This window comes from Lissotriton helveticus, chromosome 9 (genome assembly GCF_964261635.1).
Source record: "Lissotriton helveticus chromosome 9, aLisHel1.1, whole genome shotgun sequence".
NCBI classification, from domain to species: Eukaryota; Metazoa; Chordata; class Amphibia; order Caudata; family Salamandridae; genus Lissotriton; species Lissotriton helveticus.
This window is the reverse complement of record NC_136070.1, coordinates 1,045,011,704-1,045,030,281: the sequence shown is the minus strand read 5'-3', so window position 1 is coordinate 1,045,030,281 and position 18,578 is coordinate 1,045,011,704. Positions and strand designations below refer to the sequence as shown.

The window sequence follows — 18,578 nt, the reverse complement described above, 5'->3', positions numbered from 1 at the left end:
TGGGTTTAATGTGCTGATTAGTTTCTACCAAACTTCCCAGTTTTTAGTAAAGCCATTATGGAGCTGTGAGGTTCGTAGTGACCAACTCCCAGACCATATACTCTTTATGGCTTTACTACACTTACAATTTCTAAGGTTGGACTTAGACACTGTAGGGGTACAGGGCTCATGTCTCTGTACCCTCACATTGGAGATGGTGCACCCTGCTAGAGGGGTGACTTACCTAGGCCTTAGTCAGTGGATTGCATGCTTTGCACACAGGGATGTGTGCCACATCGACTCTTCACTTTTCTCTGTAGCAAAACATGCAGCCTGCAGTGGCCCTGTGGGTGTGTTAAAGTGCAGGGCCCATAAGGGTGGGACAGTAGGTGCTTCAGCCCTTGGAGGCATTCCCTGGTCACAGTGCCCTTGGTACCTATGGTACCTTTTACAAGGGGTTTACCTGTGGCAAGGGTTGTACCAATTGTGAATACAAAATTACAGTCTTGGGAAAGAACACAAGCCCTTGGAACCTGATTGGCGGGGACCCAGTGCACATCAAGTCAGGTTGCATCAGTTGTCAGGCAAAAAGTGGGGGGGGAGCCATGCAAAAAAGGGGCACTTTCCTACAGCCCGTGTCCGCCATCACCTTTGTGATCACTTGGGGTGTGGATACATACCTGAAAGGGAGGAATGCTAACTGGGTTTGAGCAAACCCTACCACGAAACACAGGTGCCTCTTGTGTGAATGCAAGATTGGCATGCAAAATGCTCATCCTGCAAGTCGAGTGACACCATCCAGTTATCTACTTCCAGCACCAGAAGGACCTGAGCTAGGGGCAGCATCTTGTACCTTTCCTTGTGGAGGTAAAAGTTCAAGATCTTGTATTCTAGGGTTGGACGAAGACCGTTGTCCTTCCTGGGAACCAGGAAGTACAGAGAGTAGCAACCCCGCCCACCTTCCTGCTCTGGGTCAAATTCTACTGCTTCTTCTGGGCAACAGAGCTGCCACCTCCTGTTGTATGATTAGCAAATCCTCTTCTGCCCTTTTGTGAAACCTCAAAACCTCTGAAATTGTAGATGGAGACTGGAGCCCCAAAGATTAAGCCGTCATGATTTCCATCTTAAATCATTCAGGACAGCATCATCCTTTTCAAAGAAGAGCTATGCCCTATCACACGGCATATCCATTTACATCATGGAGACCTCTCCTGGAAAGCATGTTGGCCTGATCCAGGCATGCATCCACAAAACAACTTCCCAGCCCATGGCCCAAGCCACTTAGTCGGTAGTATTTAGGCATGCTCTTATGCTATGCAAAGAGGCACCTACAGATCACAAACCATCTGTGAAAAATATTCAGTGAGGTAACCCGGTAGATTAGGCACCATTTCTGGCATGTCTCACAGGGAACAAAGAGCTAAGGAGCGAACAGAAAAAATGTTGTTCCCTACAGCTTCTAACTTCTACAATTCCCTGTCAGGTGGGTCTACAGGAAATGTGCCAGGATTCTGTTTTGCACAGGACGAAGCCTGCATAACAAGACTCTGTGGAAAGGGGTGAACTGACAAAAAGGCAGGGACGCTTGGGGTTCGCCGCTACCTTCTGGATGTAAGGCATGAACACCTCAAAGGGCAACAGAGGTTCTGATGAGAATATGGATGCCTGAAGTACTTCTGCCAGGGCCCTTTGTCTGGTTTCCACATCAGGAAGGGGGAGTTTCAGCACAACAGCCGCTTTCTTGACGATAGTGTAAAAAGAGGCTGCGCGGGGGTCAAGATGGACCATACATTTATGTCTAGGGGAAATAGCTCAGTCTGCATAGCTAAGTAATTAGTAGTGTCAGAAGAAGGATAGGCAGCCAATCGGGTGCTTCAGTACTGTTATTTACATCTTTCTGTACTCAGCCTGGCGTCTGAAGTTTGTCAGAATCAGAGCCGAATAGGTCATGCATTGTCTGACAATAGCATTGATGTGAGGAGGCATCATGGTGCTCTTCACTATATCTCTCCTCCTCCACTATCATCTCAGCTTCAGTCCTGGACCATATGATGATAGCTGCAAACTTTGACCTGGGGTCACTCTGTAGGAGGAACTGCATAACAGAAGGTGGTATCAGTGCTGGCAAGGGATCAACCCACAAGGGTCTTGGCACAAGCGGAGTTCCATGCAGAAGAGAAGCTAGTGGAGGTCCTGCCAGCAGAAACCCAAACAGAACCCCTAAAGATCCTATGAGGCATGGGCTTCAAGGGATGCCAGAGAAGATCAACATGACCAGTACATATTCATCATAGCATGGAGAAAGAAGGCTGCAAATTCCCCCCAGAGACAGAAATTCTCGGCGGTACAGCTGGAATAGGACCTTGGGCTGGCATTGTTGGTGGCAATGAAGGAGTATCTCTGGCTATGATGATAACTCTTTAGGAAGAATAGATGGGACTTAACTCTTAATAGTAATCAACTTTCCGTAGATTTCCACCTCTTCTTACGCTTCCATGTTTCTCTTTCGAGAACTTGGGTGGATACAGAAAAGAGGATCTGGAGGGTGATGTTGACCTGCAACGCAACAGGCATCAAGTTCAATGTACGTCACACACCATAAAATGTTTGGCCTGTGACTCTTTTATAGCCTTGAGGTGCACGAGGCCACACCGCTGGCAGGGCCACAAGTTGTGACCCCAGGTATCACAGATACACCTTGTGGGGTCTTAGATTGAGATATGCTTATTGCAATTGCAACAGGGCTTATACCCTGAATTCTTGGGAGAAGGCATTCCAATGAAAGTCACAGTGATGAAAATTGGAAATGCCATGTCTGCATCAAATGGCATGGAAAAAGGGGAACGGATGTCAGTGAGACAAGTAGGACACTATATGGCTCGAGTGAATTCATTATAGTGTCACTTCTGGGGCCAAAAACGAGCCAGGGCCCCCCTACCAGTGCAGGAGAGATATGGAGAACTTTCTGGACCCAACCTGGGATAGTCAATCAACAGGTGAGGAAAGATCTCACAGACTAGAAAGTTGTTCCTATGGGATCTGTTTTATATGGGGGATCTAGATTTCCCTTGAGATCTGGACACTGCCCACAAAGTCTAGGAAGGCACAGTGCCCACATTGCTGAATACTTGCGACATATTACAGTGTACTGAAAATTCCCCTCTCTGATTATGTTAGACATCCAAGTTCCCACATTCACATATGTGTAATGTGGGAGAAGTGCACAGCACCAGGTGGTTTTTAAAAAGTGTATTTATGACATTTATCACTGCATGTACATTAAATGACCATTTTAAACTCAGTTATATTTCTTTTCTTTCTTTCCTCTATTTGTATTGTTTTCACTCTTCCCTTAATAAAAACTAATAAAAAGGTCACTACATTTTTGTCAAAAATGTATAAATAATATTAAAAAATAAAACCTAATGCACAATTCTAAAAGGTTTGTGGGAGCCCGGATATTCACACATGTGTGTAAGCTCACAATTTTTGTTATCCATAATGAGACACATCTATTTAGAGAAAGGTGTGTCCAAAGTACGAATAGAAGGCAGGATCTATGACACATTTTGAAAATAACCACTTACTAGGTAAATGATTTCCATTCAGATTAATAATATGCATGTTTAAGTTCTTTGCAAGCCTTGAATATCTGGGATAGATCTAGCCTCTGGACACTTTCCGAAGACAACAATTTGTAGGCAGTAGAAATCATTTAGTTTGCTCGAAACAGTGATCTCCCTTCTGATCAGGGGGCTAGTTATAGCTCTTCTCTACCCAACCGCTGGTAAGATATAAACAGGGCATGTTCGTAGCCTTGATTGTTAACTGTATTGCAAGCATCTGCCTTCCAGCTCTGCATTGTTCTAATAGGAGGTCTGAGTCTGGTTCACCAGAGAAGACATATCTATTGGGGGATCACAACTACTAGGAAATCCAAGAAACAAATGGGCCTGGCAAGTGTTTTCTCTCTACTCCCTGTCCTCTTTTACCCCCACACAGCTATCCCAAGGCTCTTGTTCTTTGTAGGCTTTGACTGAGTGGGAATGGAGTGGCTTTTTTTCACAACTCGTTGGTCACCGTAGACCATGCGGATTATAAGAAGGAACAGAACAATCTCTGCAAGAAACATTTGTTACTGATATTCCTAACAAAAGAATGGGTTATGCACGCCACAGGCCTCTGGCATATAACCCATTATTGAAATGATAGAAATATAGATGCTCCTACATAAAAGAGTAAACCTGGACGTAGCTTTGAACCATCAAGGACCAATTTGGTAGAAACAGTATTTCCATACAGAAAAGGCTGTGATTATCAGGGCATCGGGGAATATGACAGGGTCAATAACATTAGGCCAGTGCTTCCTAAAGAGAAGATTCTGCAGTCACTGAATTGGATACCTATGGAGGTCAACAGAAATACCTGCAATTCAAACACTGCTAGGGGAGCAAGAATCCCCTATCAAAAATACCCAAGGGCAAAATAGATTCTTGCGATAAACCATTCCCTAAATGTAACTCAAATAGCAACAACAATTATTGGGCTTACATATACTAGCAGACTGGGAAAATTCCTTTTTCAAGTCCAAAAATGAAACAGAGATAGATCTAAGTTATAATTTGTTGGTAGGTTAAGGAGTGAAGGATCTTCCTTCATGGAATAAATGTTGGGTAATGAAAATACAAAAATCATATTCACACAGTAACACGTGTACAGGGCGTACTAGTAACCAGTGATATTATATGTGATCTACTCCTGGACAAAGGCCCTAAAAAATGAATTCTGGAAAACAAAAGGATTTTCAAAATTAAAATTAAGAGACAAAATGTTCACAAGACTTATTTATTTTCTTGAATTGTAAAAATAGAATATAAGCAGCTTCTAAAAAAGTGGACTGTGCTTATGACCAAGGAGGCAATGTATACATTCCGCAGAACAGGAGGAAATGTCTTATAGGCATCTCTGAAGCAATAACCGGCCATCTTGTACTTCCATATTGATAATTGATTGCTTTGGATTTGGGCACATCTTACAAAGACAGTTTTTCCAGAAGGCAGAGTTATCCTAAACGCATCAGCAGAAAAGCGACATAGGTAGCTCATATTATGCATTTCAATATTAGCTGCAGATAAAAGTGCGTGCAAACAAGGAGGAAATAAGGGCAAGCGGCTGTAATGGGCCACGGAAACCCACAGTGGTTTCCAATTCATGAAAAGCATAAAAGATGAGAGAAAATTACACAGGGGTTCCAGTCATTACATATTGAGTTCCCAGCAATTAGTCACTTGTTTGTTTAACTAGGTCAGCTTTCAAAGTAATCCTGTGAATCTCTTTGCCCCCCAGGAATTAAATCTCTGCTGGGGATTTTTGTTCATGTCCAAATTGTCCAGGTTCCTCGTTGGTATGTGCAAGGTGGGTCATCTCATGTATACACACTAGGTTTAGTTACAAAATGCCTCATGTGGCGGGAGAACTTTGAATTTGATTCTGTATTCCAGACAGCTAGGAAAGTCACTCTATCCAGCTTACGTTGTACAGGTCTGTGTAGATCACAATGCAATATCCCTGATGCTCAGATATCTAGTCACAATCACTCTGTGGTTAGATTAAATTGCATGAAAAGTTGGAAACTGAATCTTGTTTACCACTATGTATCCAGTATCAGAATCTTTGTTTTGTTATCATTAAAGCAAAGGAAATGCACTCATCCACTTACCACCATTTAACTAGCACTTCATTTACATTACATGACACACATAAACTAAGAAAAGAGTGCCAATGATTTAATCAATGTCAAAAATCAACAGAACACCTAAATACAATATGCCAATTAGTTTGCTATATTAATTGGATCTACAGTGCAGTGATAGATAAAGGGGGTGTGTCAGCTAAATAGATATTAGTTTTATCATAAAAATGAGAATCAAGGTTAAAAGAAATCTAATTATTAAACAACCTCAAACAGATATCAATGAAAACAATTAAATAATGAACCCGTGATTAACGACTCTGCTGGTTCACTAAACCAATTAGAAGGGGCGCAGTTCAGAACACAACTCAAGTGGAAGTCCGAATGTATGGAAAGCAAATGCAACAGATACAGAAGTCCAACTTAGATCTATGAATCAATGCTTTATCAAGGACAAATTATTGGTGAACGCACTGTTCTGCAGTACATTCACAATCAGAGCGCTGGAGAGGCAATGTATCTGCACGGTTTCAAATGTTGGCTCCACCAGCATGTATCAGATGGCACCCATAAATGGATAACCATACCCAAAAAGCAATGCCGCTGTGTAGCTGAAGTAGAAACTGGGCTATGTTGTGAGGAGAGAACAGGGCTTCAAAGTGCTTCAGTCTGGCTCATGGATAGTTCTCCTAACTAGTTGATAAAAAGAAGAATCAAGGTGTGGGGTCTACTGCAGCTCTAGATCCAAAATTACCATGATGTGCTGGACAACGGGCGAAGATCTCGAACTTAACAGGCCTCAAGCCTCTAGGAATGCCCAAGTATACAGACAATAAATAATGCCTCATGATCAGATAAAACATCCTTATAGATGGATGCTTGGTATGCCAAGGCAGAAGAGGTTCCCTCAGGTGCCCATTATACATTTCAGAAGGGAAGACAAATAACTAGGGAATCTTTGTGCTTCGATGCCAATGGCATATAACTCTGTGGATGGACTTATCAGTGTGTTGTGTAGCTAAAGGAAATAATTTATTATTCCCAGATTTGGAACTTGCCCCTATATATTGATAGCAGAAGGTGCATGACATGTCAGGGACAAACAATACTACATTTAAAGTTGTTGTCCTAGGTGTTTTGCAATAGTCTATTTTCCCCAAAATTTCTTCATATGGTAAATCAACTCCACTAACAAAGGAGGCACACATCAACAAGAAGGTAACTTCACAGCACACAAATCTAGATTATTCAAGTTAATGCTATGCCCTAACAGTGATAGAACCGTTTTCCACTCCTGTGACACTCATCTCTGCCCAGCTGGAGGCTTATAAATGTAAGACAACAGAACCACTTGAGCAGAGGAAGGACTTGAAGAGTGCTCTTCTCTCAATAGGTTCTCTTCACTTTTTAGAATTTATTTATAAGCATACCAACCTTCACATATTGTCCCACAAAGTCAGTCACTTCAGCTGTGAAACAGCCAGATGCATCCACAGGACAAACCGGCACAGAGTCCTTCTTAATGATGTTAAAATCCATGCAAACCCTGTAGTCATCCTTAAGAGAAAATGAAAACACTGTTAAGTAGGGGCTAACTTTAGATCAATTACATACCGTAGCACAACATAGAACAATAATAACACAGAATACTGTTATGATCACTAGAAAAGGGATTTTGCAACTTGCTAGAAAGTAATGCTGGTCATACTGAAACACAACCTCAATCATCTTATGTCAAAAATATAGTGCAACCTTAATACAATTTGGATACCTGAACAAGTAACAGACAAAGAACTTCAACTGAAGATGGTACTCTTGTGAATAACATTTGCAATATTTATACATTTTAACTGATACTCGGAGACCTGCAGCATCTGGCACCACATTTTGCCACTGACCGCCCAAGTGGGGCCAGTCAAAGCAGCCACATTTGCAACCTCTGCTACACTTTTGAAGATTTTGTCGATTCAAAAATCCAGTAAAAAAGTGACTGCGTCACTGGAGAGTTAAGGAGAGGACAATCATTCCGGGAAACAGTATTCTGTGGAAAGGAGGACCAAATCACACAGCATGGTTGTCTAAATTGTGGAAGAATATTAACGAACCACATTACAGGAAAAGCAATTTAAGCTAGATTGTCTGTGGTAATGCGGTCTAATTATCATAACAATTTAACACATTTGAATAGTACTATAAAACAAATCTCAATTAATTACGGCCAGTTACTAACAGACAATATTATTCCGCAATTGGTGATTTTGAAACAACCACCATTGCTTCTTCACTATCCTTGTGTGTCCTCTCCACCTGCGAATACTTAAGGAAAGAACTCCAATACATTTGAGGAGGAATTGATCTGGAACCTATTGGACCTTTAAATGAGTTACCATTTAATACCTTATTTTCTACTAATTGACACACAACTAGGATGCACAGGATATAAGATGAATTTACTAGAAACTTGATCATCCCACTAGTGAGAAAGATTAACGACTGAGGCTTTCATATTCACTTTTCTCCATGTGTGCCCCACAAGTACAGGAAAAAGAACTTCCTGCAGCCAAACGTGTGCTAGGGCAAGATCTTTGTTCGGAGCAAAAGTTAACAGAAGAAAGGACAAACATTTTTTATCTCTCAGCAAAGTCTCTCAAACTAAATAAAATATAGATAATTTTTGTGGAATGATTCACCCAACAAAAGTCATTGGAATTATGAGGATTCCTCACATTGAATGTTATTTAACTGAACTATTATCACACCAGTAACACGAATACTAATATATATACATAATGCGACACACAACCTTAATATACTATTAAACAGGCAAATACTAATGCAAAAGATACGATTTTAGGCAAAGTTAAATAATGTTCAATAGTGCTGTAATTATTGAGAGTTCACCCAAAATACAGAGGTTACATAAAACAAGCATTGGCATAGCCAAAAGGTCTCGCCTTTGGGACCTTATAAGTGTTTAGCCATACAACAGTTGATGTTGTTGCAGTAAGGATATTGTGCTGCATAACTAAATACTTATAAGGTCCCAAAGGCGAGACCTATTGGCTATGCCAATGCTTGTTGCAATATGTTTACCAGCCTGGAATTAAAAATACAGGCCAGGACAGTAAAAAAAGGCAGGGGGCAGCCCTAGGCACTGCGCCTACTTTACTGATGTCATCTACTCACCCGTGACTTTGATCAGAACCTCTAGGGCGGTGAGGGCGGTGAGATCGGTGAGATCGGTGCAAACGCACCAGGCGTTGACGGGGTGGGGGCGTCATTTTTCAAAATGTGTTTTTTCATTTCAAAAGTACCTGCAGCCTTGTTCCTGGCGAACAAAGTGGTACAAAAGGGGGTGGTAATGGACGGAGCATCTGAACCAATCAAACACTCACATCACCGTTCTTTAGACCACTCTGCCACTCCAGTTCAGACATGGCCATATGCAAATCAGTCTGACCCTGTGCCTCATGGGAACAGTCCAGCCTGAACTGCCTAGCCATGCCTTCCCTGGACCGGAAACAAGCTTTCGAGGACTGGTTTCTGGCATTTCAGCCGTCTTCAGCCCGGCTTGCTTGAATCCAGTGGCAAAGTGAGCAAGGGACTCACGTCTGAGCATACCCTGCCAACTTATGGAGAACAAAGTGGTGCAAAAGGGGGTGGTGATGGACGGAGCATCTGAACCAATCAAACACTCACACCCAGTCAACAGATCTGGGTTTAATCCATCATCGTTCTTTAGCCCACTCTGCCACCCCAGTTCAGACATGGCCATATGTAATAGGTAATTAATCAGAAAGGGGGATTAGGGATTGGGACATCTGTTTCATTCCCTAGGGTAGGTTAATAATTAATCAGAAAGGAGAAACAGACACTTGTTACACTCCTAGACCATTGGTATAGAAGATTTTTAGAGTAACCTCAAGAAACCCAATGCTGATGTAGTTGTGCGGTATATCTGTTTCATCCGCCCCGCATTAGGGTTGTTGGCAGTTATCATCGGGTACTCCAAAAGTAGTGGTGTTGCCCGCCTCAACCCGAGGCACCTCTGGTCTATTGTGCAGTGTCCAGAGAAGTGAAGACAAAAGTGTGCAAATTAAATTCTCGAAAAAAAGGAAGAAATAGTTAAAAACTGGAGAGTCACCCTTAGAGGCTTTAATATTGGTGTGATTTCCAGATCAACTTAAAAATGAACAGGTACTACTTAATAGATCGAGTTACCGGATCTAGGTAGTGTAATTTATACAGCGTCGACATGTTTCAGCTCACTGGGCCCTAGGGGTCTATAGAGCTTTCGTCAGGACTCACATACAGATAAACAATGGACTTTTTACTCACACCATTTGTGTAGTTTTACCAAAGTTGATTCCTGTTTTTATATCAGGAAAATTGCTCCTCCGGCTTCTGTAATAGAATGGGGAGAGTACATCGAGAAATACACACTTGATTTGTACATTTTAAATCAGGTTCATGCACTTGGTGAATAAGATTATTATTCATTTAAGGAGACTTAGGATTCGGGAGGGGATCTGAGGTTCGAGTTGTTGACTAATCAAGCATTAATTATGTTATGAACAGTTATAAATGGATATAGATACAGGAGATATTACTGTGCCTGCATTAGTAGCTTTACGCGCTGGCTCTGAGTAGTGCGCGCTTATTTATGCTTAGTGAACCAGGACGACCCTGCTGTTATAGGTCATTCTGGGTCGTTGGCCCGTCTGTATATAACTGGGGTCACTCAATGGGCAGGACTGGTCTCGCTACATGGGAGAGTTTTAGTTACACTGGTATAGGGGGTAGGAGGACTTGCAAAGTAAAACGCTAAGTGCGCTGTCCTACCTTACACCGGAGAAACTCTTTCTTGCATCGGGGATATCGCTACTGCTTTACCCAGAGCTGTATTTGAAGATTATCGCATTAGTTATTACAACACACGGGTGTCTTACCGGAGTTCTGTAGTTTCAGATTCGTCCCTCCGCCATTACCCGCGTGTATTCGGAATTCCGCCTTGTGCTGACTCTGCCCCCGGAAATGACTCCTCCAAAGGAAGGTCTCATTTTTAAAGGCACAGGGCTCCCAAGCGGCTCATTGCTGCGTTTTTATCAATGCGAACTTTATGTAGGCACCAAGTAGAGAACAGAGTTGGTTCTTTGTAAGCCCAATAGCTGCTTTTGTTAAAAAAGGATAGGAATTACGATGATTAGGTTTATTCACACATTTCTGGATTTATAGAGGGTTTTTTTTCGTAAGAGCAGATCTAGAACATAATCATTTGAAATAATTTCATTTTGCAAATTGGTGCCACGGTATAAAATCGTTAAGTCCGTGTTCATAGGTCTTGAGGCGTTCCACCCATCTTTGCTCCTTTTCAAAAAGTGTTCTCTCACATCTCGATGTCTTATCGGTCAGCATTTCGATGACAGTCCAGCGCATGTCGTCACAGGAATGACCTACTTCCACGAAATGGGAACATAATTTGGTCGTGTTCTTTTTCAGTTTAATGTTACTCTTATGTTCGCCGATTCTTATTTTTACTTTACGACACGTCATTCCGATATATAGCTTACCACAAGGGCAGCTTACCATGTAGATGACGTGTGTAGAGTTGCAATTAGTATGCTGGCGTTGATTCCACACCAATGTTTCTGAGAGTTGTAGTGATTTAGATGCTGTTGTCGTTTTGCAAGCGACACAGGAACCACAAGGGTAGTGTCCGGTTACAGGGGTCATGGTTGCATCTCTAGTTGTGACCAATTGCACTTTTTTTACTGGTCGGGTGTGTACAAGAACATCTTTTATATTTTTTGTTCTTCGGTTTGCAAATCTCGGTTTTGGCCAGTTGAATGATCCAGTGTGTAAGATATGCCAATTCTTGTTGATCAGTTTCTTTACTTCATAAGAAGCCTGGCAGAATGTCGTCACACACGTGGTCAAATCTGGTGTAGGTACTTTTGGGAATGTTTGTAAGAGACAGTCTCTTGGTTGGTTACTCGCTCTTTTTCTACAGAGTCTTATTGTTTTTTCAGTATAGTCTCTTTGCCTGAGCCTATCACTCAATTCTATTGCTTGCGATTGGTAGTCTACATTGTTGCTACAATTCCTCTTCAAGCGCAAAAACTGGCTATAGGGAAGGTTATCCCTTAGCGGCTTTGGATGGTAGCTCTTGTATGATAATATGCTGTTTTTGGCCCTGGGTTTTCTAAAGGTCTTTGTATGTAGCACATTGTCTTTTACAAATATTGTTATGTCCAAGAAATCGAGATTGTTACTACAGAACTCCGGTAAGACACCCGTGTGTTGTAATAACTAATGCGATAATCTTCAAATACAGCTCTGGGTAAAGCAGTAGCGATATCCCCGATGCAAGAAAGAGTTTCTCCGGTGTAAGGTAGGACAGCGCACTTAGCGTTTTACTTTGCAAGTCCTCCTACCCCCTATACCAGTGTAACTAAAACTCTCCCATGTAGCGAGACCAGTCCTGCCCATTGAGTGACCCCAGTTATATACAGACGGGCCAACGACCCAGAATGACCTATAACAGCAGGGTCGTCCTGGTTCACTAAGCATAAATAAGCGCGCACTACTCAGAGCCAGCGCGTAAAGCTACTAATGCAGGCACAGTAATATCTCCTGTATCTATATCCATTTATAACTGTTCATAACATAATTAATGCTTGATTAGTCAACAACTCGAACCTCAGATCCCCTCCCGAATCCTAAGTCTCCTTAAATGAATAATAATCTTATTCACCAAGTGCATGAACCTGATTTAAAATGTACAAATCAAGTGTGTATTTCTCTATGTACTCTCCCCATTCTATTACAGAAGCCGGAGGAGCAATTTTCCTGATATAAAAACAGGAATCAACTTTGGTAAAACTACACAAATGGTGTGAGTAAAAAGTCCATTGTTTATCTGTATGTGAGTCCTGACGAAAGCTCTATAGACCCCTAGGGCCCAGAGAGCTGAAACATGTCGACGCTGTATAAATTACACTACCTAGATCCGGTAACTCGATCTATTAAGTAGTACCTATTCATTTTTAAGTTGATCTGGAAATCACACCAATATTAAAGCCTCTAAGGGTGACTCTACAGTTTTTAACTATTTCTTCCTTTTTTTCGAGAATTTAATTTGCACACTTTTGTCTTCACTTCTCTGGACACTGCACAATAGACCAGAGGTGCCTCGGGTTGAGGCGGGCAACACCACTACTTTTGGAGTACCCGATGATAACTGCCAACAACCCTAATGCAGGGCGGATGAAACAGATATACCGCACAACTACATCAGCATTGGGTTTCTTGAGGTTACTCTAAAAATCTTCTATTCCAATGGTCTAGGAGTGTAACAAGTGTCTGTTTCTCCTTTCTGATTAATTATGGCCATATGTAAATCAGTCTGACCCTGTGCCTCATGGGAACAGTCCAGCCCGAACTGCTAAGCCATGCCTTCCCTGGAACGGAAACAAGCTTCCGAGGACCGGTTTCTGGAATTTCAGCCGTCTTCAGCCCGGCTTGCTTGAATCCAGTGGCAAAGTGTTCCTGGCCTCCAGCAACTTTCAGACATCAATTAAAATGTCAAAAGATGTCCAGTAATTAAACGTGTTTCTGGAAAGAGACCGGAGGTTTGTCTAGTGGAAGTTTTGACTCATCCAAAGGTAGCGCACAGTGTTAAAATGCCTGCTGCTAAGAACGTGTACCTTGCAGATAAGAAAGTGCATATAATGTAAATAGGTCAGTGGGTTACTGCTTCTGTACAATAGTTCCTTTTGTCGTTTATAAGTCAAAATCCTAATATAGAACATTGAGCTATTAACTGTCACCCTAGAGCTGCAGTAAACTGCAAGGTATAGGTTACAGTTATATTTTTTTTGCTCCGTCTTTAATTATCCTAATCTTGTGAAAAGGGTTCCTTTCGGTAGAAAACAATTCTTATTATGAAAGAGAACCCATAAACAATGATGTTGCGTTTTACATTCTGAATTGTGCCTTTCATAATTAAGAACTTTAACTATATTGCCTACCAGTATCGATGACATGCGACTCCTACACTACACCTTGTAGTACTGTCTGATGTAACATTTCCTATACACTGATTTACACACATATGATTGTCTCTGTGGAATGTGTGTGTGGTAAAAAGTTCCCTGACACCTTACACTAGTACGAGTGGTGCTATCAAACTAAATGAAATGAGAGAGAGTGGTTCTGGAGAAATCAGGGGCACTGTTAAAAGTTACTAGTGAGGGAATCCGTGGCAGAGGTGGTCATTGGGGGGGTGACAACAGACATTGTCGCACAGGGTTCCACCAGCGCTGAAGCCGGCCCGGAGTTCACTCGGACTTCTCTAGACCTGCACCTCTGGAGCCGTACCTATGGATGGATGTGTGCGTGTTGGTCTATCTGAGGCTCCTCTAGACAAGAACTAACCTACAGCTATCAGTTGTCCCATTCCCTCCACCTACAGCTGCCTGACTCACGGTTTGGTGGTTGTGGATAATCCTCCAACTTGTTGAGGGAAATTTTAAATCTGAAGAAGAATCCACTAGCTGATTTTTTTCAACCATGCAGTACCTATGGCGAAGGACGCTCAGCCTGGGGAATACTTTGCTCCTTGTGAAAGGACAAAAAAGGCAGATTGCTGCCAATCACAGAGAAGGTAGTCCTTGGCTGAAGTGGACTGACCCACTGCCCCATGCTGCATGCTGTAGTGGGTAACAGAAAAATATGAGTGACACAATAGCAGGTCAGTGGATAAAGTGAGTCAATGGATTAGTATGTATTTATTGCACATAACTTTAATAAAATTAAAAGATTTTGGCTAACGCTTGACTTGAACCAATTATCAGTAGCTGAAATGTAGTGCATGTTTTAAATATTTGTGAAGAAGTAAGCTGTGAATTACATTGGGAAGCAGGACAAAGTAAACCAGCTAAGTTGTTCTGGGGGTGCTGGTGGATGTTCAATGCCATTTCATGTGCACAGTTTCACGTCCATACTCAGAACTTTCTTACTCCAGTACATATGTACAACAACTAAGATGCACCAAATATCACTCACTTAAAGGAGGCACAAACATACCATTGCAGTTTTTGGTACCACTAATGTCTATTTAATATCAGAGTTGACATTTGTACCAATAAAATTAAAAACAAATTGTTTAATAAGTGAAGTAGGAATAGTAGCTTTACTCAGAGAGCTATAATGCATGCTACTGATTTCAAAAGGCAAATGAAAGTGAGGGTAAACAGATGTAATAAGCCAAAACTATGCTTGTGATGGGAGAAGCAGGGCTCCTGAAATTAAACAGCCATTAATGGGAGCAGGGTTTCAGATGGGCAGCTTGTGAAATCCTATAGAACTGCCTTTCTTTCACTCTACACCTTCACACCTTCTCTCATGGACTACAGCTACCAACCTTTGTCTTGTACAACAGGACCCAACTTGAAGTGAAAGAAGTGTTTAACAGGCACAGGCATTGGCAAAGCCAATAGGACTCGGCAATGCGAGAGCTATTGGCTTTGTCAATGACAATGTTGTTCAGCCACGTTGTACAGCAACGTCTTAGGGTGCCTTTGCTTGACTTTCAGCCATGGCTAAAATCCATTGGCAGACAACTTCCTTCGCATCACCCTTTTTAAAATCAGTTTCAGCCATATGGCAAAGCATCTGTGCTGCTGTGCAGTATGGCTATAAAACATTGCCAGAGCCAATAGCTCTCTTCAGCCAGACCTATTTGCTTAGCCAATGTCGGGCTTGGTTTTCAGCATCAAACATTGACCCGGAGCAGTAGCAAGAATGAAGGAAAAGGAAAAAAGAAAAATAGGCAAACCATGAGAAAGCAGAGATGAAATAGAGCCTGGAGAGTAAGATGAAGAGGTAGAAAATGTGCAGGTGGAAGAAAGAGGCAGAACATGATTAAAAGTAGGAAGTCTTGGTATTGGGTATCCCAGAATTCTGCAGCGGAAGCAATGGCTGGAGAAAAAAAATGTGGTCCCTCAAATTATTATTTTATTTATTTATGGATGTATGTATTTATTCACACGTTAAGCATTATATTGATCACTGTACTCAGATACATTTTTGGTTTATGTTTATCGTCCTTCTTGCCCTTTCCTTTCCCTTGTAAAGCACCATTTCTTGCATATGGATTGAAAAGCAGGTTGCCACTTACACCCATTTGCTCAGGGATTTAGCAGTTGAGACTGTTTATTACCAGCCACCTGTTAATGACGGCTATCCCTATAAACTGGGCTCTGCAACTGAAGCCGGATCCCTAGCAACACGTTATCCTGGAGGCAGAGGAGAGAGATGGGAAGCCTCATTTCCCCAAGGCTCGAGATGCTTCTAAGATAATTCATTGACACATGCGTAAATACTGATTTACAGTTTTCTGACCTATTGCCTAGATGATGCTTTGCACACATTACGAGAGTCCCACATCAAACGAAGATCCGCCGAACAACTTGCAGTAGCTGGTGGCATCAATTAAATGGAGTAAGCAGCGCGTGCATAATTCCTGAAGCCTTCGCTTTGAACCTCAAAGTTAGCAGGAGCAGTACACGTACAAACAAATTGCTTTCCCTATTAAAGCGAAACCTTTGAAACGATCGCCGACTTTTGTTTGCTTTTTTTGCAGCATTACGATCTGTGTGACCATAGTAATTTAAAGCAACTTTACTGTGCTGTTCTTTTCTATGAATACAAAAAAAATGCAGTTAAAAAGCTGAGAGGAGGGTGAGAGGTTAAAACAAGCATTAAAAATGCTATAGGTCTCGCCTTTCATTAAGTTAACGCCATTTGCTTTGCTACACAATACCATTAGCAAAGCATATGGCTCTAACTTAATCAAAGGCGAGACCTATTACATTTTCAATGCTTGTTATACACAAGGCGGTCTCTAGGCCAGTCCTAAATGCATGCATATATACGTGTGTAGTAGGTATTGGAGCTTTGGGTCAGCACTTTTCATTCACGGGTTGTTCTGCCAGTCAACTGTTGCTTTCTGCAATCACAGAATACTGTAGGAGCCAGTGTCAGCTTCTTCAACCATTAGTTTGTCTACATTGCATTTGACAGCATTTGTCTGATCACATGTGTACACCAGCATTAAAACAGTGCAATTCGATACCAGGGTCGGTGAGCCAATACATTACTCTACCAGTGCTTTTATCTTTCCAGTCTTTACCCTTTTTCATTTTTTGTCATGACTGTGTGTTTAAACTGTGCTTCCGGTTTGCAGTAATGCATAGCCAATAGTACATTTTCTTACGCCTACAAGAACTAAATTTTTCCCACGAGCATTAGAGCAAATAAATAGGATTGCATAACTTAGGTACTCCTGCATACAAGCAAGTACCAGTATTGTTGTATTATACACAATGGTTATTATTTTAAGTTTAGATTTATAGTGTTTATTGCAAGGTTACAGCCACCACATTTAGCAAGTGGCAGTGTTCTATTTTTCCATTTTGTGGCACATTTTTGCAACAATAAAAAATAATAACCACCGCACCAGCTCGCCAAGGCCAGACCTTTTGGCTTTGTAAATGACTTTTCTTCTAGCAGCTAGAAAATTTCAACTGTTTTCTTTATTTTGTTGCTGTTAGAACTGGGGATCTCTAGTTGGCAATGGTATACACCTTTGTCCAAATAGGGACCCTTGCTTCTAAATCAGGATAAGGGGATTACACTCCTAGATAACCCCTGCTCACCCCCTTGGTAGCTTGGCACTAGCAGACCGGCTTATCCCAGAGGCAGTGTGTTAAACATTTGAGAATATACACAGCAATACAGTAAAAAAAAAAACTACAGATGGACAACACATGTTTTATAAAAATAAGTATTCTTTATATAGGCTTAATACAAGACCACAAACAACAAAAATCCACAATACTGTACTTAAGATTGACTTAAAGATGGTAAAAGTTGCTTAGTTCAAGTTGGTGATAAATGCGACAGTTCTCACAAAAGTACCTGGATGCGTAACGCAAAATGAACAAAAGGCTCGCAAAAGGGGAGTTCCGTGCTCCGGGGGAGATGATGCGTCGCGCCTCAATGCTTGCGCAGAGTAGGGGATGAGTCGTGATCCTTACCGGTGCGGGGATGATGCGTAGGTTCTTGGCCTGTTGCGATGTGCAAGATGGCGCCTCGATGCGGTTTGACAATCCTGGTGCGATGCGAGAAAATGGCGCCTTTGATGAGACGACGATGCGTAGACGCCCTGGCAGCCTTGCGATGACTCTGTACTTTGGAGCTGCAACAGGCCCTGCGACACGCTTCTACAGTGATGCAACAGCAGGCAGCTTCGACGAAGGCACGCTTTCTGGGAGATGCGGCAGCGGCATGCTTCTCTGGCAATGCGACGATTTCAGCTTCGGCGGCGGCGTCACTCTTCTTTTTGTTGCGTCGCGCTTCCAGCTCCCAGTGACACACAGGCTTCTGCAGTTAGAATTCCCAGCAAAGAAATTCAGAGGGGAGCTGGAGGTGTAGTCTTTTGTCCCTGAGACTTCAGCAGGAGGCAAGCACAAGTTCAAGCCCTTGGAGTAATATTCTGCAATATGATGAATGTCCTTAAAAAGTTCCTTCTCATTTCCTTGGCAATGAAAAAACCACTGCAGTCCAACCCAGCAAACAGCACAGAGGGGCAGTCCAAACTCCTGCAGCTTCCTTGGTTCTTCTCCTTGGCAAAAGGTTTGTCTTGTTCCCAGAAGTGATCTAAAGTTCTTGGGTCTGGATCTCAAAATTTGTACCCCAAAATCCTTTGTTCTCTGAAGGTAGAGAGGCCTCTGCCTAGTCCAAACCAGTTCTTGAGCACTTTGTTTACAGGAGTCCTTCTTCCCTTTCATAGTGCAGGGCAGAAACATCAGACGCCCCACAGGAGGTGGAGCCAGCATTGTGG

General features: G+C 42.1%; 1 protein-coding gene across 1 annotated transcript in view; it reads right to left on the bottom strand.

Moving 5' to 3' along the window:
* IARS1 (isoleucyl-tRNA synthetase 1) overlaps nucleotides 1–18,578 on the bottom strand; it is a 548,404-nt gene that overhangs the window by 415,505 nt on the left and 114,321 nt on the right. The window contains exon 11 of the mRNA XM_078661397.1: nucleotides 7,106–7,228. Coding sequence (XP_078517523.1) covers nucleotides 7,106–7,228 — 123 coding nt within the window. The remainder of the gene's footprint in view (nucleotides 1–7,105; nucleotides 7,229–18,578) is intronic.